The sequence below is a fragment of the Typopeltis vanoorti genome, chromosome 15 (genome assembly GCF_054136105.1).
Source record: "Typopeltis vanoorti isolate ZY-2024b chromosome 15, IOZ_Tvanoo_1.0, whole genome shotgun sequence".
Taxonomy (NCBI): domain Eukaryota; kingdom Metazoa; phylum Arthropoda; class Arachnida; order Uropygi; family Thelyphonidae; genus Typopeltis; species Typopeltis vanoorti.
The window spans coordinates 32890245-32917310 of NC_143563.1; the positions used below are offsets into that span (position 1 = coordinate 32890245).

Here is a 27066-nt window from a genome sequence, read left to right on the forward strand (position 1 = left end):
TTTAGTAGCAAGGCTTATACGTTGGTCATACATAACTGGTAATTAGCTTATGGAATTAACAACGCGTATAAAGGATATTAATTAAAGGCAACTTTAATGAATAACTTCAATATTTTGGCAACGTCACATTGTCATCTTCAGGAACATAAAAATATGGTATGTGCACGCAGGCACTAACAAAAGCAAATGAGGAAGAAGGCAAGAAACTAATATTCTTCCTAAAGTCCTAATGGTGCCCTCTGGCTGGCTAATTTAGTTGTCTTGGCTGTTGGGCTGAAGTTCTCATAATGTAAGTCTCCCAAATTTGGGGTAGTTTCATGCACCCAAATTTGTTGAGGTTTGGAACAGTTTTTCGAGTTGCCGATGATTCCCTGAATAATCTTTCAAGATATTTCAAGATAAATAGTTTTTTTGCAGCTGCAAGGGCGGCAAACAATTTGCAGCCCTTCCAACAGCAAATTGTCCTACTTTGGCCAAACAGGCAGGACAGCAAATATCAGGATTTCAGAACACAAAGGCTACATCCGGTTTCACTAATACAGCCACTCTGGGCTGGAAAACCATGCCTTAGATACCCACCATAGAATTCGTTGGAAGAAAACTAAAATAATACACCGCACCAAGTTTAAGTACGAAAGACTATTCAAGGAATCATCAGCAGTCATCAATCATCTAAAAAACGTTCCAAACCTCAACAAATTTGGGTGCATGAAACTACCCCAAATTTGGGAGAATTACATTATGAGAACTTCAGCCCAACGGCCAAGACAACCAAATTAGCCTGTCAGAGGGCACCATTAGGACTTTAGGAACAATATTAGTTTCTTGCCTTCTTCCTCATTTGCTTTTGTTAGTGCCTGCGTGCACATACCATATTTTTATGTTCCTGAAGATGACAACGTGACGTTGCCGAAATATTGAAGTTATTCATTAAAGTTGCCTTTAATTAATATCCTTTATATGCATTGTTAATTCCGTAAGCTAATTACCAGTTATGTATGACCAATGTATAAGCCTTGCTACTAGAATTATGATCATCCACGGAGATTCCATCGCACGAAAGGCCCGTCAATACGGCAAAATGAGGCTGAAGATATTGAGACAAGTAAATCGTCTGACGTTCCTAAAACGCTGTTGGGATAACAAAGTAATCCCTAATTGGGTTAAATTTAAGTACCGTTTTACTTCACAGAAAGCTCTCCGTATTTATAATCGCACTAGCTTCGCCCTATTAAGAGAACAAATTACCGCGATGTGTGTTCTCTTTGCCGACGAAAACAAAACCTTACAGGCGTTAGAGGAAGAGCTTTCAGATATGCTTGGCCATGATCTTTGGACGATTCTTTATGGCATCTCATGCGCTTCGGCAAGAAAAGAATTCGAAAAAATACGTAGTCGACACCTGAAAAAATAAGAAAACCTGATAATGAATTCTACTTCCTTACCACAGCCACCACTCAACACTGTAGTCAACCTCTTGTCTGTAGTTTTAAAGCCTGAAGCACTCACCACAATTTCGCCTTAGCTCCTAAAAGAATACCTGCCGAGGAAATCATGATCCAAATAGAACGTGGGATTCGCAGCCTTCCTAACCATATCGCCAACAACGTCAGACTGGATGTAGCTGGTGTTCTCACCAAAGCAAAACCTCCAAAAACCAACTTATCCAAAGACAAATATGCAGCTCTACTAGAAATGAAGAAAAACAAAAAAAATAGTAATCATCAAAGCGGATAAGGGAAACGCCACTGTTGTGCTCAATCAAAAGGACTCCAAAGGTAATCTTAATGCTTTAGTACTAGACCATACTACCTACCTCCCTATTGAATATAATCCTACCTTAAGAAAGTGACTTTCTTAAGGAGCTGCTGATGATTCCTTGAATAATCTTTCGTACTTAAACTTGCTGCGGTGTATTATTTTAGTTTTCTTCCAACGAATTCTGTGTGGGGGAATCAATGCCATTCTCTATGGGACATAATGGCACATTTTGTTTATGTATTTTTGGGAGTCCATATAATCGGGAGGGGTGGGGGTTAGAGTTATAAGGTTTTAGTTTGTTAGTGACTTTCTTAAGGAGCTGCTGATGATTCCTTGAATAATCTTTCTTACTTATAACTCTAACCCCCCCCCCGATTATATGGACTCCCAAAATTACATAAGCAAAATGTGCCATTATGTCCCATAGAGAATGACAATGATTTCCCCACATATAAATTAGCCAAACATTTAGCCAAAACGCTCACACACTATACTGGCAACACACCATCACACATAAAAAAACTCAGTCCACTTTAAAGCCAGTATAGAAAACCTCTCACTCCAACACACTGACATAATGGTCAGTTTTGATGTCCCCTCTCTATTCATTAATGTCACACTCAAAGAAACCCTAGAGCTCATCCAAGCCAAGTTTCCTCCTGATATCTCAGCCCTATTTCAGTTCACAATGAACTCAGGCTATTTCGTTTGGCAAGGAAAATTCTACAAACAGATAGAGGGGATATCCATGGATTCGCCACTTTCCCCGCCCTTGGCCAATTTCTTTATGGAGACCTAAACTCTGCCCCACAAAAGCCCACTATTTGGCTTTGATACGTGGATGATGTGTTGGCTATTTGGCCACATGGCTCAGATACACTCCACTCCTTCCTAACACACTTAAACAACCAACACCCCAGAGTCCAGTTCACCTTAGAAAAAGAGGAAAAACAACACCCTCCCCTTCCTAGACACTTTAATCACCCATCAGCTTGATGGATCTTTGTTTTTCTGTTTACAGAAAACCCACCCATACTGGCAAATACATTCACCAGCAATCCCACCCACCCCCCTCACAACAATACGGGGTTATAAAAACACTATATAACAGGGCAAAATTAATCTGCTCAGACGACGATGCCCTAACCACTGAACTAAATCACATCCTCAACACTTTCTTAGCCAATGGCTATAATCCCCAAAAAATACTAAAACCAGTAAACCACAACCTCCCTCTCCACAATAAAGATTACACCAAATCTATCACCATCCCCTACATCCAGGGCACCTCTGAGAAAATAACCAATATCCTCAAAAAAATATGACCTGACTTCTTGTTATAGACCATATAAAAAGTTGGCATCCCTTATCCGCTCTACCAAAGACCAACCACTTCCCCTAGACCTACCTGGTGTATACCAGGTCCCTTGCAGCTGCAAATTGTCCTACTTTGGCCAAACAGGCAGGACAGCAAATATCAGGATTTCAGAACACAGACTACATCCGGTTTCACCAATACAGCCATTCTGGACTGGCAGACCATGCCTTAGATATCCACCATAGAATTTGTTGGAAGAAAACTAAAATAATACACCGCAGCAAGTTTAAGTACGAAAGATTATTCAAGGAATCATCAGCAGCTCTAAAAAACATTCCAAACCTGGACAAATTTGGGTGCATGAAACTATCCCAAATTTGGGAGACTTACATTATGAGAACTTCAGCCCAACGGCCAAGACAACCAAATTAGCCCACCAGAGAGCACCATTAGGACTTTAGGAACAATATTAGTTTCTTGCCTTCTTCCTCATTTGCTTTTGTTAGTGCCTGCGTGCACATACCATATTTTATGTTCCTGAAGATGACAACGTGATGTTGCCGAAATATTGAAGTTATTCATTAAAGTTGCCTTTAATCAATATCCTTTATATGCGTTGTTAATTTCGTAAGCTAATTACCAGTTATTAGTGACAATTTAGAAATATTTCACTTACAAAAAAAAAAAAAGCGTTTTGGGTCATTCCAAGTAAAATCATAAGGATGCTGAAGCTGCATAATTTTTGATTTTGATGAAATTGTTATTTCTGTCACACTATTAGTCATGATTTTTCTCATTTCTTCTGGCATCCTGTTAATTACAGCAGCCATTCTTATTCAAGCAGATCCACAGAATTCTCACAGTTTGGAGGAAGGCATGGCAGGGTTTCAAATTAATTGCAGCTTTTTTTTCAGATAATCCCATTTTGTGTCTGTACACACACACACACACACACACACACACACACACATATATATATATATATATGTGTATGTATATATATATATATATATGTGTGTGTGTGTGTGTGTGTGTGTGTGTGTATATATATATATATATATATCAAACTTCCATTTTAATGCTCAGGGTATGTACTTTTTTGACTTAGTTGTACTTTCAATTCAGAAGCCATCTGCTTTATTTGGTCGAAGTGCTCTTTTTCTCCATTTTGTAGTCTGCATCATGGGCCAAAAGTTGATTCTGCAAGTCTGATTTTTTGTGTTTTATGCATATGTGTAATGGAATATGTATTGGCCAGAGTTGCCTGCAAATTTGCTTTGCAAAGGCAATAGCTGATTTTGAAGTCCAAAAAATTGTGGGAGACCAAATAATTTCTGATTTTTGAGAAATGCTTTTAATAGTTGGCTATGAAACAAAATTGCTCTCATTCTATTATTTTCATCCCTTCAGCGTTATAGTCTTTTCAAAATGATGACAATTGCATTTTTTTTTTCTTTTTTTTTTCCCCAGCTTATTTAGTACATCCACTTATCAAGACTATTTTGTTAGGCCCTCCTGAGTACATGAAGCAAGCATATTACATGTTGGGCAATTGGATCACAAAAGATCCATTTTTGTTCTTTACATCCAGAGCAGCTTAGAAAAAATGTCACATGCTCTAAAAAGATATAACATTCAGGTCTCATCCAAAAGATCCTCTCAATCATCTGGTCACAGCATCTTTTGCTCTTCCAAAGCTGTTACTTAGGACAAAGCTGGGAGAACAGCTAATATTGCCTGTCTGAGAAACACAAAATTACAGCAGTTTCATAGTAGTAGGAGACCATGTCAGTGAAACAGATATAAGTCTGAATGACTATATCTGGAATCTGCCACAACATGCAACATTTACCTCACTCTACCAAAAATCTGGTAAACTATCTTTGACAGCCATAGCAAAATGCAGTGGCTGTTGACAATGTGTCAACAGCCACTATTTATTTAGTTTGTATTCTTCCATATATTAAGTAACAGTGTTATTTTGTGAATGATATATGCACGTAAACACAAGAAAGATATTTAATTAACCAAATATTTCGGTCTGGAAATAACAGACCATCCTCAGTGGTATTACAAGAACAGTTTTAAAAAATACAAGCTAGAATACTAATAATAGATCGTTAAAAATAGAACACGCTGCGTGATGTTATATCACTAAGTATTAAGTATAAAACGTAATATTTTGAAGTAGAGATATTAGTATTCTAGCTTGTATTTTTTAAAACTGTTCTTGTAATACCACTGAGGATGGTCTGCTATTTCCAGACCGAAATATTTGGTTAATTAAATATCTTTCTTGTGTTTACGTGCATATATCATTCAGTCTTATGTCACAAGTATCCTTAAAACAGCAAAGTGTTATTTTGTGATGATATTAGTCTTTATGTAATATTATTAACTAGTCATTTAATATTTTATTCCCAAACTGTGTGAATAAGCTTTACTTGTTATTTTTCAGCCTTTGTGTTAAAATGTTGGACTGGTTTGATTATCATGGACACATGTGTATCGCATTTGAAATGTTGGGTCTTAGTGTGTTTGACTTTTTAGTAAGTATATTTTAAAGTCTTCATTTCCTTGCATATTAAGATATTTTAAATATTAAGTATGTTATGTATATTGGTAATTCTCCAAACACTGTATAGCACCACTAAATCAACCTAAAATGGAACTCCTGTTGAGTTATTGGGATACATCATTAAAAAAAAAAAAAAGTGGATAGGGTTCTTGGGTGAGTATATTTTCCCATAATTTGAGTCCTTCTCATAGGAAAAAAGTCACTAGTGAAACTGAAGCAACCTGCTATTATATCCATCCATGACAGAGTGCACTGCATTTTATTATGGTCCTTATGCTAGATGAGTCTCGGTAGATTGCAGTATGGTGGCTACTCTTCTAAGCATGACACCCAGACCAGTACCTATGTCGTCTGCTGATGATTTGGTGCTCGCACGTCACACCTGAATGGTGTGGCGTAGGAAGCAGCTGCTGCATAGTCTCAACGGCTGCTTTGATGCTTCCATTCTAGTGGCCTCATCGCCAGAGCGATCGCTACTCCAGCTAGCACTGCCTTTAAACGCGCCTCATTTTTGATTTGCACCAAAATACTCTCAAATATTTGACCAAGCACATGACTACTTGTTCCTAACTTAATCTAACTTACAGATTATCTTAATTCTAACTTAACTAGCCTACAACTAGGAACTAGACTCCCTCCTACCAGGGAACTTCAAATAATAATACACTCATCACTCATAGTAATTCATTATTAGGCATGTTGCCTCAGTGAGTCCAACTAGACATTGTCATATTTGTCTTAATTCTCCGTGATGGGCACACAGGTGCACCAGAGTGAGTGACCAACTCCACGTTAAAGACAGTACGAAGGCCCGATCTTTCTCGGATCTACAATTAGGCCAGGCATATCTCTTTGGGATCATCGAAGGTCACCTGGACCCGGTATAATGAAAGTAGTCACCTTGGATTACTTCCAGTAGCTATTAACAGGCTCCCTCTGATGGTGTATACTACTGAAAAACTTATATAAATATTTATTATTATCCTGTTATATCTTATAAAAATTGTTCATCAAAGAATTGTGCTTTCAGCACACATCAGGCTTCCCCTGATGAATTATTCGAATAGAAATAGTAAGTAATCTCACCAGCTAGACCAGGGCTCCATCTAACACGTCTACCTCAAGGAGAGTCATGTTTACTCCTGCCAATTACCGCGATCTTGATTGATATTCTTCCACTTAAACATTCAGATCACTGATCAAAAATGACATTGGTGGCAACATCTCTCAAAGCCCAATTTGCAATATGCTTTGTTTTAATTAGACAGTCGGATTCTCCTGGTCCATGCCAGTTCTGAGTTGGTTGTTAGTTGCCAGTCGAAACAGTCGTGCCAGATGGCCCATTTGGCATGCTGCGCAGCTGAGGCAGTCCACGAGAAGGCCCTGATGCTGGTCTGAGCTCAACCGTTCCATCACTGGACAGTTTTGCCCAGTCCCGATGCAGTGCCATACCTGCTTCGGACCGCAGCCAGCCCAGTCCTGAGAGCCAATCCTTGTCCCCTAGGTTACAGATCTGTCTTGCCAACTTCTCTTACCTACGTTATTCTATCGACTAGAGATTGTTCATCTTGGAGACCTGCTGTTGATTTTCTCTGGTTATCGAACCATTCTCAATATATTTTAGATACTGACACCATTCCAGCAGGGTTGCTTGCAACAGCACATCCAACACTATCATTTAGGTCACTTAGATTGTGCTGTTGTGCCTATTAATGTGTTGAACTTTTTTTAATGTGGTTCTCAATCACAAAAAAAGTTGTAGTACCATGAGTGGGCTAAAGATTTTTTTTTTTAATTTTTTTCCTTTTTATTTTATTTCTTGCAGTTTAGTCTGGAAATGCTCTAGAAACAAAACATGAAACTTTTTCAAACCACTTCAGGCCTGCAATAAATTGTACAGTCAAAATCTGTATAATCTGATTAATACACTGTGGCAGTCTACTGAATCAACAAGCCACAAAAAAAAAAAAAATAGAAAGAAAAGAAAAAAGAGTTCAACATTAATACGTGCAACAGCACAATCTAAGTCCTTGTTCTTTGACCTGTGGTCCTCGGAAATTTCCTGGTGGTCCGCCAAAAATTTCTTCATCTCTCAGAAACAACGCTCCAGCCACGTATATCAAATTTTCTAACCTCTAAGCAGCAACAGATGTTGCACTAGCTAAAAATTGTAATTTCATAACATTGGATTTAATAAATAAAATACTATCTACATTGGTTTATGTTTTTGTTTTAGCCGTCAGACGGTCTGCGAAATATTTCTTCTATTTTCCCTGGTCCGTAGGTGTAAAAAGGTTGAAGAACGCTGATCTAAGTGACCTAAATGATAGTGTTAAGTGTGCTGTTGCAAGCTATCCTGCTGGAATGGTGTCAAGGACGGCTATAAATCAACTAAACCAGCTGTCATACCTTCCCTTAAATTCATTCACACTAGATGCACTCACTGCTCTATGAGAGAAAAAAAACCTAGATCTTGCCTATGAACAAACTTAACTTCCATGGATGCCTCCATGTTCTCTCCCCACCTTCCATATAACAAAAAATTTCATCCGTTGAAATGCTATAACACCCATTGAAAAGTTTATAGACCTCTATCATATTGTCTCTCTTCTGTTAATCAGAGTCTGTAATCCACATACTTGCAATCTGTCCTCTATTCTAAATCCCATAATCCAAACAATTAAAACAATTTATTTATTCCTCGGAAGATATATTTCTGCGTTGGAGAAAACAATTTCACTCCCAGAAAATAATGCTCCATTGGGAGAGGGGGATATATATATTGTTCATTTATAGACTATTCTTCTTTATTTGTTGTTACCATTAACAGGGAAAAGGCTTGTTGATAATTTAAACTTTTTGAAATACAAAATGAAATAAAAGAAAAAAATTATTTATAGAGAAGATATAAGCAGTGCATTGTTTCAGTAGGGTAGAAATACATATATTTTAAATATATATTTAAAAGAAGAAAAAAAATCATTCCTTTCCAGAATAATTTTCTGAGGATCAAAAAATAATTCATTCTTCTGATATTTATTTCAACCCTGCTTTGAAGAAACCATTGATTAATTCAGCCAGAGAGGCATATAGTAAAGTTGTCTGCAGCAATAGAAAAAATAAGAATTCCATGATGGACTAGGGAAGTTCGGAAACTTTTGATATGCAGAGAAAAAATGTAGGAAAGCAAAGCACTTTTGGAAAAATATAGAAAAACTTTGGTAAGAATATAGAATGCATTGCAAAGGTGGCAAAATTTGGAGGCTATTGAAAGGTAGAAAGAGTATCCAAAAAGAACGTAATCAGAAGTGTGTGTGTGTAGGTAGAAAAAGCCTGAAATGTGGACAGGAAGCTGCAGTAGGTATTCAACCAGATCCAGGTCTATCAGCGTAGTTTATGTAACACAGTGTAATGTAGTTTATGTAATAGATAGAGGTGCATTATAAGGGGGTTCTAGAGCTGTTGCATAACCTGGATAAGAATTCGGCAATAGTGGCAGATTATATATCAGCACATGTGCTAAAGGAATGTTCAACTGAACTGGCTAAGCCTTTGTTCAAAGACTGGAAACCACAGATACGAGAATTCTGAGAAGAATTAAAGGAGTAAACAGATGGCATATTGCAGAATCATATTAAAAATGAAGTTATTAACTTGATGTTGGTAGTATTTAGGAGTGCATGAGCAAAGCTAATCTTATGTGTCATGATCTAACTGATAAGCTTAGGCGTTGATGGTTATTCATGACTTATTTTTCACGGTATTAACAACACCACAAACACTTTTATTCACAAGGATATTTTATTAACGCTAATATTTCGCTGATTTTCAACTCAGCATCATCAGAGCACAACACACATGTAAACGCGACAGTGAGTGAGTGAAACAATATAATTGCAAAAGACAAAAGATCTAAAGTCTTATTTTTGGCGCCCTCTAACGGAAAAAAAAAAAAAAAAAGGCAGCAGTTATCCAGGAGTTTTTCTTAGGATAACCGTCTCCCAAATTTTTGGCAAATTAATGCAACCATGTTTGTTAAGGTTGGGAGAATTCTTCAAAGCCATTGCTGACTCAAAAAATAATCTTTCAGATCTATAACGACTCCTAAATAGCACATTCGTTTTCCTCCATCTAATCCTGTGTGAAGGAGTGTCCAAAGCGTGGTCTTCCAGTCCCGACTTGCCATAGTAATAGTAGCGAATGTATCTTTCATGTTCTTCCAGGCGGATGTTCACTGATCTTCCTGTTTGCCCATAATAGGCCAAGTCACAGTCACATGGAACTTCATACACTCCTGGGTGTGCTAAAGGGTGAAGTTTATCCTTTGGCGAGTGGATCAGAGTTGCCAGTTTGACATGAGGCTTGAAGGTGGTGCGAAGGCCATGTTTCAACAATACTTTGGCTATCTTTTCCGATGTACCTCTGATATAGGGAATGGAAATGGTCATGTTGTATTCTTGTGTATTGGGGGGGGGGGGGGGGGGCAGAGTAATGGGCCTATGTAGTATTTTTTCTATTTTGTAGGGATTGTAGCCGTTGGCTAAGAACATATGGCGCAGGTACTGGAGTTCAGTGGTCAGAGCTGTATCGTTAGAACAAATGGCTCTGGATCTGTGTGTAAGTGTTTTTAAAATGCCGTACTGTTGGACTGGATGATGATGTGATTGTTTATGTAGGTATCTTCCTGTGTGTGTAGGCCTCCTGTAAATAGAAAAAGATAGTGATCCATCTAAAAGGCAGGTGACTAATGTGTCAAGAAATGGTAGACAGTTATTTGATTCTTTTTCTACTGTGAAGTGAATTTTGGGGTGTTGGCTGTTTAGGTAGGTGAGAAAAGCGTCCAAAGTGTCTTGTCCATGGGGCCAGATGGCAAACACATCATCTACATAGCACAACCAAACTTGTGGCTTGTATGTAGCTGTGGTAAGTACTTTGTTTTCAAAGTGTTCCATGTAAAAATTTTGCTAACGGGGGGGAGAGGGGAGAACCCATAGCAGTACCATTAATCTGTTTGTAGAATCCCCCCCCCCCATGTAAAGTAACCTGCATTCATGGTAAATTGAAATAATTCGAAAATACCTGGGGGAAATTTAGACTTGATTAAATCAAGAGTGTCTATAAGTGGTACATTGGTAAATAGGGAGGTGACATCGAAACTAACCATTATGTCTGAATTTTTTAGGATTAGATTTTTAACCAGTGTTTTGAAATGGATTGAATTTTATACAAAAGTAGAGGAGTTGCCAGTAAGAGGGGCAAGCGACTTAGCTAAATGCTGTGCCAGTTTATATGTGGGACTATCTATGCTATCAACTATGGGGCGTAGGGGAACATTAGTTTTGTGGATTTTTGGTAATCCATAAATATGGGGTGTTTTAACATGAATTGGTTTTATTTTCCTGATGATTTCTTTGGGCCATGATGTCACTTTTTTCAGTAATTTTCGGACTTTTTTCTTTTGCGACATTGTAGGGTCTCGACGTATACTTTGATACGTGGAACTGTCACATATGAGATCTTGCATTTTTTTGTTATATTCTTCTTTATTCATGATAACTGTTGCATTTCCTTTATCGGCTTTTGTAATAATAATATTTTTATTATTATAACTTTTTTAAGGCAGTTATTTGCTTATGTGGTATATTACTTTTTGGAGGCTTAGCTTTGTTTATAATACTTGCTATGTCTAGTCGCACGCTATTGGCCATTGCTGGCGGAAGATCGTGGATACCCCGTTCTACTTTCATCATAATTTCGAGTTTAGGAATTTGTTTGGGGGCAACGGCAAAGTTATGTCCTAAACTGAGAGCGTTCTTAGCTTCTTCAGTGAGTGTTTCCGACGATAGGTTTACGACCACGTGGTCTCGTCGAAGTTGCGGTCGGGACTTCGTATGTTGGCGCTGTTGTAGTAGTTCAAATTTCTTTAGGTGCTTGCTTTTAACTTTTGTGAATTTTTTTTTGCTGCATCTTCGGAGATCTGCTGTAGGACAGTCCATATTTCAGGATTTAACAAGTTTATTAGTTCTTGTTGTAGAGCTGTGATAGAGCTGTTTAGCTTACTGAGCTCTATGCGAGTAGCGGCGATTTGTTCTCGAAGAAGCGCTAAACTCGCCCGTAGGTAGGTGACAAAAGCGTCCAAAGTGTCATGTCCATGGGACCAGATGGCAAACACATCCTTAAACGATGCCGCGACAACGACATTATTCCATCTTTTCTGAAATTCAAAGAAAAGTTGCAATCGGCAAAGGCACATCGTATTTATCGACGGGCGAGTTTAGCGCTTCTTCGAGAACAAATCGCCACTACTCACATAGAGCTTAGTAAGCTAAACAGCTCTATCACAGCTCTACAACAAGAACTAATAACCTTGTTAAATCCTGAAATATGGACTGTCCTACAGCAGATTTCCGAAGTCCAACAGTACGGCATTTTAAAAACACTTACACACAGAGCCAGGTTTCATGGTAACAATACTGAAGAAAGGGAATGCAACATACTGTAAAAATTATCAAACATTTATTCAGTAATCCTTCAAAGTTCGTAATAAATATGATGAAGCATATAATAAAATAAAATATTAAATGTTATTGAGATGAAGATCCATTTGCATTCCAGAACGGTCAAGGAACTAGAGAAGCGATAAGAAGAGTAAATAGACCAAAGGGAAAAAAAATAAAAGAAGTAAATAAAACTACAATGTACGATGGAACAAGCTTTTTCAAGTAATGAAGGAAATTGGAATAGACTGGAGATCTAGACTAATTAAGACATTATACTAGCCAGAAAATAAAGTTATGAATACAGAAAAATGAAGCATCCAGAAATTAAGACAAGGTTATATGTTATCACCCTTACAAATGAGATATTTAGGTTAGCAGAAGAAGAAAAGAAAACTGTAAAAGGCAAGGAACAGTATTGAATGCTAAGGAACAATATTAAAGAAGAATGAATAAAAGCAAAGGAGAACTGTATAGAATTATTACTGAATTTGAATATAAGTTCATTAACATTAACCTGTATACAGAGAATGCAATGAAATTTAATAAAAATGAATGAATGGGGTAATTGTAGGTTGAGTGCAGATACATATGATGATACACTTGGCTAATGATATAGCTATATTAGCTGAGAATCGATAGAATTTAAAACAGATATTATCTAGGATGCATTGATGATATTTTATTTGATTATGGACTTGAATGCAGCAAAAGCTATAATAGTGACAGGTTTAAAGGAACAAAATAAGATAGACAAAATAGTTATTTGAGGTAAGAATGTTGAACGAGTAAAATCATTCATATATCTTGGAGGAATTATTCAAGAAGATGGAAGTTGTAGGTTGGAAATCTGAAGAAACTATGGCAAAAGAAGTAGATCATTTATTACAAGTAAGATAAGTAAAGACATGTAAAAAAAAAATTATAAAAACATTTGCTTGGAGTATATCGTATGGTTGAGACTTGGACTATAACAGCAGAAGGCTGGAAAAGAATTGAAGCATTTGAAATGTACTGTTTGAGAAAATTGCTAGGAATAAATTGGAGAGAGAGAAAAAAAAAAAAACTAATGTAAAGTCACGAATGAAATGAAAGAATGAATTTCCTGGGATGCATATGGAGACATAATGAATAGTTTATAAGCATATTAGAAGAGAAGATAATAGGCAAAAAAAGGGTGGGGGGGGAGCTGAAATATGCATTCTTTAAAGGAGGTGTTTAGAATAATCTGAAGTTATAAACTGCTAAAGAGGAAGGCTTAAAATAGGGTGATCTGGAAGAGGGAATGTTCCATAGTGACATGGAGTGCCTCTTAGAATGATGATTTAATATAATGGTTCTAAGATCATATAATAGAATGATCTTAGAACCATTTAATTCCATTAAAGTTTTGATGGAAGTTGTTGTTTTGAGCCTGAAGTAAAGGAGCAAACATATTATTGATTAATCACTTGAAACGCAATGTTTTTGGAATGTGTGATAAGCAGACTTTGATGAATATAACTACCAGTAATGGTAGATTTTGGATAAACACTGGCTGACAAAATACCAAAGACTGAGTAAGAAGAATGTACAGAAATGGTAAAGATTCAGTGCTTCATTTTTCTATATTTTTTTGTATTTTTCCTGTATGTGGCAACTTTTTTTATTTTTTTTATTTTAAATTAATAAACTGATTTTTGTAATTACCTTGTATTTCTGTTATTTGAATTGCTTGTCATTTTCACACACACTGATGATGTGCTGTTATTTTCAGTATGAAATATCTATGCTTTTTTAAGTTTATTACTGTGGTTATTTTGTTGTGGAATGGTATGAGGAGATGGGTGCTAAACCCTGCCCTCTGCAGAGTCCTGTCCTCAACATGATCAAACATCTGTGGAATGAATTGGAATAGCGATTGCGGTCCAGAGCAGCACATCCTCGATCTCTCACTGAACTCAGTACTACTTTGGTGGAGGAATGGAGACAAATTCCTCCTAATGAGTGTTGCACATTGGTGGAAAGCCTCCCTCAAAGGGTGCAGGAAGTGATAAAAGACAAAGGTGGACATACCTGATATTAGGGTGTCTGCTGGTATCATTGTAAATTGCTAAAGTGTCCAGACAATTATTGGTAGATAGTGTATCTATATATCCCTATATATTAGGCTGAAGGACCTGTTATATTCATGAAAATCATGATTGTCTGGTTAATTCTCCCCCCCCCCCCTTCCCCTTTTTTAGTCTTGTGTAAAGCTGTGTATAAGACCATCGAACTCATCTTCAATTGAAAAGCCTTCATAGCTTTCTTCCATATTCAGTGAATTTTATTCTCTTATAAAAAGTTATATTCATAGGCTGAACTCCAGAAATAGCACTTAAATCTTGGGTCACAAAAAATGTTTTACTCACCCATGGTGCGAATTGTGTGTAGAGAGAGAATCTTTAATAGACAACAGCCAGATTCAAATATATTCAATAATTTGTAAGACCTAACATGTCTATTTAATTTTGCTGCCAGCCCTTTTTTTCTTGCATGTTACATGCCACTTCTGTTCTGAGCCTGCTAACCAGTTATCAGTCTTCCATGAAAAATAACTTGTTCATTTCACACTCACATCTATCCAAGTAAACTGCATCTCAGTTTTAAAAAGGAATTATGTATACAAATGCATCCTCAGATTTTTATTTATGCTTCTCATATGTTGGATGAGTTTCCCCTCATTTGCAATACCTGTAGTAGCATCTAGAAGATTTACTACTTTATTTCCTTAATTTTTGTTTGCCATCAGCAGTAACTCGCACATTCTTTATATTTCATTTAATTTTTATTGTTAGTAACTGGGCATGTGAAATTTTTGATCTCTGTAAATGCAGCCTGTTCATTGGAGAACGGTTGTGCTATCCATTTGGCCAGTTACTCTGACAAAGCATGAGAGCAGATTGTGGGAATGTAAACAATCAGATGAGCAGTAAACAGTTAATTTGCACTTTTACTGTACAATGTTTGAAAGAAACAGTAGGTATATACAAAAAAAAAAGTTCGAAAGGTAATGTAGACATGAAACTGAGCAAGAATTATTTATAATAGTCCCCCCCCCCCCCCAAAAAAAAAGTGTTAAAATAATACCTAAACTAAATTTCAAGTAAGTGACTACTTAGTTTTAAAAGGCATTTCCAAGGTTTTGCAGTTGCCTTGTAATTTCCTTCTCCACTGTGAATGGTCATCCCAACTCCATAGCATGCTATTCAATTGCATAATAATATTTCAGCCTTGATTAGCACAACCAACTACATCTCTTACATGTTCCTGACTTATGAATAATAGATCTTTAATATCTAATATGACCAACTGCCTTGACTTTACTGGTTAGATCTACGTCTCTGTCTACTCCACCAAATATTGTCTTTTTAAAATTAACTTTAAGACCCCCACCCCTATGCTATAAACATCAACCAGTTTCTTCATCATAGAACAAATGTTATCCTGATTTTGAGAAGATCATCAGCAAACAATAATGATTGACAGTGTTTCCAATCTCAATTCCCATATCTCTATGCATACAGCCTTTCAATGTGCCAGCACTGGATCAAGCTAAATCTTCAACAGGGGTCGTGATGACATCCCACATCATTGTTAGACTCAGTTGATACCAGTCCACCACATTTAACAGCTGCTCTACACCTTCTGTAAATTCTCTTAAACTGATGAGTGACTCGCTCATCTTCCTCATCGAACCCAGTCTGCTTATGGAAAAATCAAATGTGTTTCCCGCTCTTTGGCTATTCTTTTTTTCTGTGATCTGTCTAATGATGAAAATATTATCAATACATGACTTTCTAGCAGCTAAGCCAGCCTGCCAGCCTGTTCATATTACAAGGGGCAATACTCTTCTCTTTATTTATGGAAGCCATCATTCTGATGCCTCTTTAATTTGAAGGGTCATTTTTATTACCCTTTTTAAAGATGGTAAGTAGTTAATATATATGATAATGACTATTCACCAGGAATCACATCTTTGAGAACTTAATTTTACATTCTTATTATTCTTAGCAACTGATTACCTCCATACTCCTGGGCTTAGTTGGCTTCCCATTACATTACCTTGTCAAGACATCTCATCTTCCAAAAACAGATCCACTAGCTTTTATGCCCTTATGTATTCCATCAATGCTATATTCTCTGTCAAAAGATCCTTAAAATGATTCATCCAAGCAGTCTTGGTATTAACCCTATTGATAGATCAATAGGGTTAATCAGCTTGTTCTCATGGTCCATCAATGCTATATTCTCTGCCAAAAGATCCTTAACAGGTCAGCTCAGGCATAGAGGACCATGAGAACAAGCTGATTAACCCTATTTGCAGTTGTGTTTACTTGCCCACTTATGTGAAAAGTGCACTCACTGAAATTGATTTGTCAAAAAAAATCCTAATTTTGTTCTGTCTTACTGATCATTTCCATGCAAAAATGCAGGCATATCTTCTTATAGTCTTTCTTCAAATGTTGTACGAGGGTAAATTTGTAGGACCTTAAATGTAGACACTGTCATACCACCAGTCACATGTGGAATTCCAATTTGGCGAGATGCCCATCTGGTTAACTTTCCAGGGCTTCTCTGGAAACTTTTCTGAACTTCTTCCACAACAGCTTTGGCAGTACACATACTTCCCATTGACCTTGGCTGACACACAGAACAGTCTGTTTTCACAAAATTCTTGTGCCACTTGTAGATCGTGCACATACTGGGAGGTTCTTAGCCATATTGCATGTGGAAATTCCTCTGAATTTGTGTTGCAGACTTAGTTTTCTCAAACCAAAACACACAACATGCTCACTCTGCACCATCGAAAGTCACCATTTCAAATGGACGTATCATGCAATCTAGTGTTGTCATTTAGTAATAAAGTTACATGAACAAAAATTAGTGAAACACAACTTTATGACACTCAGCTTTTGTATGTCTTCTGAGTTATTCTCTGTTCTCCTGCAAAGTTGTATACACCCTTTTGAAACACCATGTAGATGAATAATAAGTAGAGACAAAAATGAATATAATCATATTAGATCACGTATTTTGTAAAACTTGTAAAAATTAGCTTTTGTAAATTAACGTGTAATGTCTCAGTAGTAGTTATCAAATATCAGAATATATGAAAGGATTTCTATTTGAACTATTATTGATATAGTTTATCTCCTGTTTATAGAAAGACAACAATTATCTACCTTATCCTATTGAACAAGTCCAGCATATTGGTTATCAACTATGTTATTCAGTCAAGTGTGAGTATTGCTTTGTTTAAGTAACTTTGAATTAATTATTCAGAAATATTTTCAGTAGCTTATTGAAATTGGTGTGTTTGAATAGCTTATTGCAATCACTGTAGAATAATTTTTTCGTGATTTGTTTGTATTTAAGGAAAATACATTTTTGATTAAATGCACTGCCTAGAAAACAGGTAGTTTCTTACTAGTTTTTTAAGAGGATTGAATCTAAGTTTATGCTAAAATGGAGTGGAGTAATTACTTTCTATTATTAAAACTGAGATGTCCCAACAAACTTTTGTAAGAATACCAAATTTTAAATCTTTTGATCAAAGCTTAAATCAAAATGTTTAGATTTTATTGAATCTTTTTGAATAGAAATAGATGTTAAGTATTCATATAGAAAACAAGGAAACAATGTTCATAAAAACTGTTTTCATTATTTTGCTAGTTGTTGATATATTATTCATGGTTATAATCCAACAGCAGGGTCCAGCTTAATCAGTAGGAAGTCTAAGAGGAGAATGTATAAACTTATATTCCATTGCTTTATAACTTAAGGAAGTTTTCTGACATTAGTTCAACATAATTTTTTGTATTTTTCATTTCCCAATAATTTCTTTAATTCAATTCTTCTTTCATCTGCTTTTTTTGTTGTTGTTCATATCTCGCTGCCATAAAGTAAGGTAGTTTTGGCTACTGTATTATAGATTCTTATTCGTGTGTGTTTTTGCACATAGTTGGGTTTGAAAGGATTTATTTATAATGCTGCCTGTTACTTTTAAAAGTTTGATATCTTCTGTTTTATATCAGCTTCATTTTCATATGACATTATACATCCTGGGGCGCTTAAGGGTCAAAGCTGTAGAGGAGACCTCCACATAGCCTTTAAAGGAATGTGGAGAACTGACCAGGGCTTCTGACCTAATGTCCAATCCTCACCTTCTTGTAGTGCAAGAAGTTACATATCTACCTGGATATGAGGATGTGCTGACAATTTGGGATTTTGCTAATCGAATTGTATTCTTATTGGCTTAAACCACAGCATAAAATGATGGTACAAATGACAGAATTTCATGTCTGCTGGGGCATCGCTCGGTTAAATAAAGCCCCCGTTGTTTTCAACAGGGAACCAGGGCGAACAGCGAAAAGTTAGCTACTGGAACAAATCCTAAAATTCCGTGATTGCATAATGATTATATAATCATTATGCAATCACAGAAACGCAACATCACCAGAGTTCAAAGATATGATAAAAAGTGCCTTAGAAGATAGAAATATAAGATCTGATAATGTTAGTCTTGACAAGTAACAGATTGATTTGGAGGAAAATTGTAGATGGGAGGTTGGTAATGATGTAAATTTTTCATGTAGTACTATCACATCCTGTACACCCCTTGAGGGTACATGTCAGGAATTTGATGATTATTATGCATCCTAAATATTTGAATGCATTTACTTCTTATTGGATTAACACCTTTGAAGGCCATGACTTTTGTTTTGTCTGTTGAAATTTCCATGCCATATGTTTTCATTATATTATTTAAACTGTATAATGATTTTGTAGTTCATCTTCATTGTTTCCAAAGATTATTTGATCATCAGCACAAAGTAGAGTGGCGGATAATATATCGTTGCGATTTATTTTGAATCCTCTTTCATTAGTTATCTTCCATTCTTATGATTTTATCTATGTATATATTAAATAAAACCAGTGAGAGAGGGCAACCCCTCTATTTATAGGTTTCCAACTTGATGTTATATTATTGTACTTCACAGATATTTTATCTTGATATATGTTAAATAAGGCTCTAGAGAGTTGGTTTAGCACTTCATGTTCTTCCAGGATTTCTCATAGTTTTTCTCTGATAATTTTATCAAATGCTTTAGTGTGTTTCTATATTCAATTTTCTATGTTTTTCAATTAGTAATTTTAACATAAATGCAAAGTCTATGTAACACCTGCCTTTTCTGAATCCATTTTGTTCTATTAATTTTGGGTCTACTATGCGTTTTTGTTTATATGCTAAGATTTTTGCATATACTTTAATGGGTATTAAGTAAACTGATGCCACGATAATTGTTACAATTAGATTTGTCCTTTTTTTTTGTAGATGGAATAACTATTGCTTTTGTCCAATCTTGTGAGCATTTTCCTTCTTTCCAAATAATAATATAAAAGTTAAGCACTCTAAGCGAGAATTCATGTCCTGCATATTTAATAAGTTCCAAGTGTATATTATCTTCTCATGGAGCTTTTGTGTTTTGCTTTGGGTTAATGCTTCTGTTAATTCTTCTAGAGTGATGTTGTCCAAGTTGTTTACAAAGGGTGATTCTCAGTTTTGAATATTTTCATTATACCATAGATCTTGGTAGTAATTTTGCCATGTTTCAATTTTAATGGTATTAATAACTGCTTTTTTTCTAATTTCATTATTTAAATCTTTAAGGATTTTATGTGTTAGGTCTTGTAATTTTATTATAAAATTGTCCCATCTATTTATTTTTCTGCATGCTGCCTTTGCGCTTTTTCTGTTGTATTCAATTTTGATTATATTGTCTTCAGGTTGAGCCAGTTTTTATATGCTTTTTTTTGTTTTCTTCAATGATGCCTTTAATTTCATCATCAGACTCCCTGAGGCCTAATTCTTTTTCTTCATTCCTAAACTTTCTTTTGCAGCTTTTATCATTATGATTTTTAGGTTTGACCTAAAAATCTTTTATGTTCTGATTTTCTTTTATACTTATCATTCAGTTCTTTTTTGGTACAAGACTTTAATACTATTGTCATCTAAAAGTCTAACTTTGAAGGATTCAAAATTTCTATTTTCCTTGTGCTTTTTTTGTTTCCCATCTTGGTTCCCATTTTATTTTTCTGATTAAAAGGTAATGATCTGATTCTATTTCGGATCCTCTGTATATTCTTGTATCTATTATTTTGATTTTGCTGATTATGTAATCACTAATGCTTCTTGTGTCTCTTTCTTCTCAGGTGTATCTGTGGATGTCTTTATGTTTGAAGAAGGTATTCATCATTTTAAGGTTATTACTTATAGTAAAATCTCTTGATCTATTTCCATTCCTATTAAAGTTAAGTTTTCCTGTAGGTCCTATGTTTAGTTTATATGGCATATTTTCAATTCTTGCATTAGATCACCTATTACCAAGATGTGATCTCCAGGATTGGTCTTATTTAACATGTTCTGCATTTGTGTGTAAAAGTTTTCTGAGTCCTCCTCTTTTCCTTCTTCAGGTGCATAAGTTCCACTTACTGTTATATAGCCTCTATCTGTTTTAATTCTTATTTCTATTATTCTATTGCTCCAAAAATTGTAATCAATTGTTGTTTCTAAGAGATTTGTGTAAAAAGATCATTACACCAGATTTAGCTCTCTCTTCTGCTTTTACACCACTGTATATATAGATGCAGTTTTCAGTTTAGTCTGTTCCTTTTTTTTTTATAAAGATTCTGTAGTTACTGCTATTTTTACATTTCTTTCTTCTAATGCTTGGTCCAGTTCTATGATTTTGTGGTGGATGCTTCTCACATTCCAGGTAGCTATTGTATATTCCAATAGGTGTATAGCTGCTCTTCTTTTGTTATCAATAGCTTTCTTCTCGAATCTTTATTCTGAACTGGTTCATTACCATAAAAGTCTGTCTGTTTACTATCTTCATGAGTCTTTTTAGTGAGTTAATATTTCGACTGAGAAGGTTACTGGCCATCTGCAGTCTAGCTTGATGATGGGGCTGCCATCTTGAGGCCTTCAAGCTTGCCTTAAAGTGGCAGAGGGAAATTTTAAAGAGATGACATAGAGATAGATTAGAAATAGAATGACCCATAGCCTTCAAGTACTCTAATAGCATTAGGGTCATGAGTTAACAACAGTTGGGCCAAGAAATGTCATATAGGAAAGATTAAAGAGCAAGGGGGGTCTACCTCAAAGAAGAAGAATAGGCCCAGTGAGGGGGATCATGAGGAAACCCACTTCCCTTGCTATCAAGATGATACCCCCCTATGACCCCTCTTCTTCTTTCACTATGCCTTGTCCCATGTTAAACGGGGTCAGCGCACCGATCTTTAGCCTTCCTCTTCCAAGTTCTCCGGTCCAGGGCGTCCTTCGGACTCCATCCTTTCTCCCTAAGATCCTCTGTCACCTTATCCCTCCACCTGAGCTTGGGCCTGCCTCTTTTCCTCCTTCCATCCAACTCCATATACTCCACTCGTTTTACCAACATACTCCTCACCCTTCCTCTCTACATGTCCAAACCACCTCAGCCTACTTTCTTGTATCATCTTGCCAATTGGTCCCACCTTAACCGTCCCTCTGATATAGTCATTCCTTATCCTGTCCGTCTTTGTCACACCACTCATCCATCTCAAGATCCGCATCTCCGCTACCTCCATCTTCCTCTCCTGTGCGGAGACGTGGCCTATAACCAAGGCCACGTCTCCGCACCATGGAGCATCGCCAGCCTCACCACCATCTTATACAGCTTTCCTCTTACAACTCACTCTCTTGTCGCACAGGACCCCACTCATCTTCCTCCAATTCATCCAACCGTATGTTATTCAGTGCTGTATTTCCTCACCCAAGTCACCATTCCTCTCGACAACCGACCCAAGGTACTTGAATTTCTTCCCTGAAATTAGACTTTCACCCTGGAGTCGTATGGCTATATCCTCGTCACTCCTCGTTGACATTATTCACTCTTCACCCAGTTAATTCTCATGCCTCTCTCCTCCAATGCCTTTCTCCACTCTTCCAGGGTATTTTCAAGCTTCTCTTGGGATGATTCGCATAGAACAATGTCGTCGGCAAACAGCATGCTCCATGGTGCCTCCTTCTTAACATCCTCCACTAGTACATCCATGACCAGGTCAAAGAGGTAGGGGCTCAGAGCTGACCCTTGGTGTAGCCCTACAACAATGGGGAACCCTTCTGTCATGCCGGCACTAGACCTGACCTGAGTTTCTGTTCCCTCATACATCTCCTTCACCAACCTCACGTACTTCTCCGACACCCCCTTCTTCCTCATACACCTCCATCCCTCCTGCCTGGCCACTCTCTCGTATGCCTTTTCCAGGTTTATAAACACCATGTGCAGATCCACTTGCTCTCTATATTTCTCCATCAATCGCCTTAATGCAAATATTGCATCCGTTGTCCCTCTTCCTGGCATAAATCCAAACTGCTCCTCACTAATTTTTGTTTCCTGCCGTATCCTTCCTTCAATTACTCTTTCCCATATCTTCAATGTGTGTGACATCAGCTTGATCCCTCTATAGTTGCCACAGTCTTGAACATCTCCCCTTCCTTTGTAGATTGGGACAAGAATACTTTTCCTGTTGGGCTATTTTCCTCATCAGATCCCATAACATATCCATGCCTTCACTGCCCAAACTTTTCCACACTTCCCCAAGTATCTGGTCTTCCCCCACAGCCTTTCCATTCTTCATTTTTCTTAGTACCCAATCCACTTCCTCTCTACTTATGTCTTGCACCGGTCTCTCGTTTGCCTCTCCATCCTCGCACCTCTCTCTCTCTCGGATTCTCCCCATTTAATAGTTTACAGAAATATTCTTTCCATCTTCCTCTGATTTTGTCCTCCTCTTGTAATACTACTCCTGAGGCATCCTTTATCTGCTTGACTGATGTTATGTCTTTCGAGGCCTTATCTCTGGTTTTCTCTATTCTCAACAACTGAGCTTCACCACCATTTCTCTCCAGTTCTTCATAAACCTCATCAACTGCCCTTGTCACAGCTCTCTTTGCATTTTTCTTCGCTAATCTATATGCCTCCTTGTTGGCTCTAGTTCCAGTCATGTCTCATTTTTTCTTTACCTCTTTCTTTTCCTTGATCTCCAACTGCATCTCCTCATTCCACCACCATGCCTCCTTATCCTTAGGCAGCCCCTTTCCTGATGTTCTACCAAGCACCTCTTCTCCAACTTTTCTAATAGTCCCACCATTCTTCCACATCCTCTGGTAACTTCATTTCTTTCAATACTTTTTCTTTAAAGTTATTCTTTGGGCCTTCCTCTTCCAATTTCCACCACTTTATTCTCCTCTGTATCTGCCGCTTCCATCTATTCTTCTTTTCCCCTTTTATATCACAGTCTACCACAACTAACCTGTGCTGTGCCGCTACACTTTCTCCATTAATCACTTTACAGTTTTTCACCTCCTTCAGATGTTTCCTACGGCACATAATATAGTCAATCTGACTCATTCTATCCCTGCTCTTATAGGTTATCAGATGCCCAACTCTCTTCTTGAACCACGTGTTAGCTATAGCCAGATCGAAGGCCACAGCATATTCTATGATTCTTTTACCTTCATTTCTTTCACCACTACACCAACCCCCATGTACCCTTTCTTCACCGCTTCGTTGCCTTCCTGCATGCCCATTCAGATCTGCTCCGATTATCACTCTCTCACCATCAGGGATTCCCATTACTACTTGGTCAAGTTCTCTCCAGAATGTCTCTTTCTCCTCCTCATCACAACCTACTTGTGGGGCGTAACCACACTTCCTCCCATCTCAAGCTTTAACGCTCATAATCCGATCCTTCTTCTGGCACACCTCGCAGACTCCACCCTTCGGCTCCTTATCGATGATAATTCCAACTCCGTTTCTTCCCTTCTGCTATAAAACAGTTTATATCCCTCCGCCAGCTCCTTTGCTTTATTGCCCTTTCACCTTGTCTCCTGCACACACAAGATCTTCAGCTTCCTTCTTCTCATCATGTCCACTATCTCCCTACTCTTCTCATTCAGCAACCCGATTCTTACTTTACACACACACTCTCCATCTGTTGGACTTGCTTCTTTAGCCGAACCCGTCCTTGGTTCAGTAGCACAGTCATCGGGCGACAGAACTGTGCATCGCTTACAGGGGACGCCCTAGCCATGATCCTTTCTCTGTTATCCAACATTTCATCATTGGTTTTGGCATGGTTTTTTTTTATGGCCGGATGCCCTTCCTGACACCAACCCTCCCTATTTATCTGGGCTTGGGACCGGCACTGAGAAGACTAATTTGCCCTCCTCAGTGGCTAGGTTGTATCCCCCTATGACCCTATTGGTCCAAAAGTCCTTATTCAACATATTTGGAACATTCCACCAAGGTATTCTACTCTCGGAATACCCTGCATTACAGGGTATTCTGAGAGTATTTTTACAACTATGCTGTAGAAGAATTTTCCTAAATTTGAACACCACAAATGTCTTTTTCTTTTCTTTTTTTTTTTTTAAATTAATAAGTTGCAATATGAACTTATTAATTTGATTAAAATTTTAATCTGTAGTTTATGCTGAACTATTGCTTCTAATTAATTTCAGTAACTTTAATAATCATAAGTATGCCTGATATGTCTTGCAGTTCTTCATGACAATCACCTTTCTCACACTGACCTTAAACCAGAAAATATTCTCTTTGTGAATTCGGATTATGATGTAACATACAATATGAAGAAAGTAAGTATTTCTGGTTCATCTTATATTGATTTTGCCTCATTGCTTAGGTATTTGTAGCAATATTTTTTCTTATTTTAACATGCTTTCTTGCTGTTATTAGTTATAAAACAGTATTTTATTTTTGCTTCACTTTGGGAACTGTTAGTCAGCATAATTTAATTCTTGTTTTATTTAATGCAAATGAACCTGCATTTTAAAGTAACTTACTTGGTGGTATTATTGTTAGTTATACAAATCATTATTGGTTGTTGCAACTCATGACTGAATGACAAACTAAATTTTATATATTCAGACATTTATTTTTAGATACACTCAAAAAAGACTAGTGATTGCATGATTGCAAATCAAATTCACTAGTTTGATAATGCATAGTTTCATTTTCAAAGAGAGAACAGGAAGGCTTCAAAATGAGGAAGCAGGCTATGGTTGAATAAAAGCATATAATAGCAAAATAGTATATCATTCCATCTTTCTTGTTATATTAAAGAGTTTCTGGGAAACAAAATATTAGCACAAAGGAATTTAAAAAAGAGACACTTGCATAGCTTGGTTTACAGTGTATTGAAAAGCACTTTTGTTTCCTTTTCTTTAAATGTTTTCATTCCTTAACATCTGAAAATAGTAATTGCATACTTTATCTTGTATATTAGTGAGCAATAATGCTTCTTATATTGTTTCATCATGTACATCACAAATTAGCTGGTTTCTTTAAGGTATATAATTCATTGAAGTTTATATCTTAGGTTGTACCCTTTGAGAAACGAGAAGGCAGTTTTCTGGTTAGTGTGATGAATGCCAATCTAAATTATCAGCTGTTTTTCATTATGGCCAAATAAAATTTAAAGTGTGACATTTAAAGAATAATTATATATAATTATGCCCATCACTTGAAAGGTCCTAAGACCTATGACAATAGTGCCATTTGTGGGTAAGTGGTTAGTGAAGAAAGGAATTTGTTGGTGTACTACTAGAAGATCTGAAAGTTGTAATGATTGGGAAAAACGGTATGGGAAAGACTTCCCTAGAGCAGAGGTAGAGAACAAAGGATGAGAATTTGGTTCGATCAGTTTGGAGATTAACTTTATTTGGGTAAATCAACAGCAGCTACTCATTCATTAGAGGAAAGTGAAGGGATAGTAATGGCAAGTTCGCTAGAGTGCAGAGTCCATGGAAATGTTAATAGAAAAAACAATGCAACAACAGTGTCTATGGAAAAAGTTACCTGAAGAGAGTCAGTGGGGGGGGGGGGGCATCCCTTAAAGTGAATAGTTCTTTTGAAGACAATTGCACATTCTGAGAGGTATCCTGTAATCCTCATCCTAAATGTGAGAACAATATTCTATGGTCTTTATAAAGTGTCAGGAGTTGAGAGAGAAAGATAAGTATTGGTTAGAAAGAGAAAGAATACAAAGTTTTTTGGAGACTCAAGGCCAGCCCAGTGGAAAAACTGACCTTGGCCAGTGACTAGAATGTTATGAAAAGTGAGGGAGAAAGTGAATCATGATCTTTCTTCCAGGAAATAAAGCAGGATTGTGTTTTGGTAGCATTAAAGCTCACCACGTTATCCTCACCCTACAAGGAGATCAGTGTTTCAGTTTATGGGTGCCATTGGTTATAGATCTTGAAAGCTGAATCACCAGCACTGTAAGCTTTTGTAAGTATCATCAACCAAACTATGAATAGGACTGGGTGTCAGAGAGAGAGAGAGAGAGAGAGATGATCTTTGACATATAGGAGGAAGAGTGTAATTGAAGTGAAGCTTCCTCACTAGTTGTTTATTGCAGGTCATAATGAGTGATTTCACTTCAATTGTACTTTCAATTACACTCTTCCTCCTATATGTCAAAGATTCTCTCTCTCTCTCACACACACACACCCAGTCCTATTCATAGTTTGGCTGATGATATTTACAAAAGCCTAGTGCTGGTGACTCAGCTTTCAAGATGTATAACCAATTATACCCATAAACTGAAACATTGATCTCCTTGTATGTATACGCTGGTCTCCTTGTAGGGTGAGGAAACGTGGTAAGCTTTAATGCTACCAAAACACAATCCTGCTTTATTTCCTGGAAGAAAAATCACGATTCACTTTCTCCCTCACTTTTCATAAGAAACTATCTTATGGTAATCACAATGTCATACCTGATCAAATGCTGAAATATATAGTGTGATGCTGCATTCAC

The 27066-nt window shown here is 36.9% G+C and overlaps 1 protein-coding gene across 3 annotated transcripts in view; it reads left to right on the top strand.

The window, feature by feature from the left end:
* LOC150098581 (dual specificity protein kinase CLK2-like) overlaps positions 1-27066 on the top strand; it is a 152591-nt gene that overhangs the window by 98386 nt on the left and 27139 nt on the right. For all 3 annotated transcript variants that reach the window (XM_090405819.1, XM_090405818.1, XM_090405820.1), the window contains 3 exons: positions 5538-5628; positions 17343-17418; positions 24787-24881. In XM_090405819.1, the coding sequence (XP_090261945.1) occupies positions 5538-5628; positions 17343-17418; positions 24787-24881 (262 nt within the window). The remainder of the gene's footprint in view (positions 1-5537; positions 5629-17342; positions 17419-24786; positions 24882-27066) is intronic.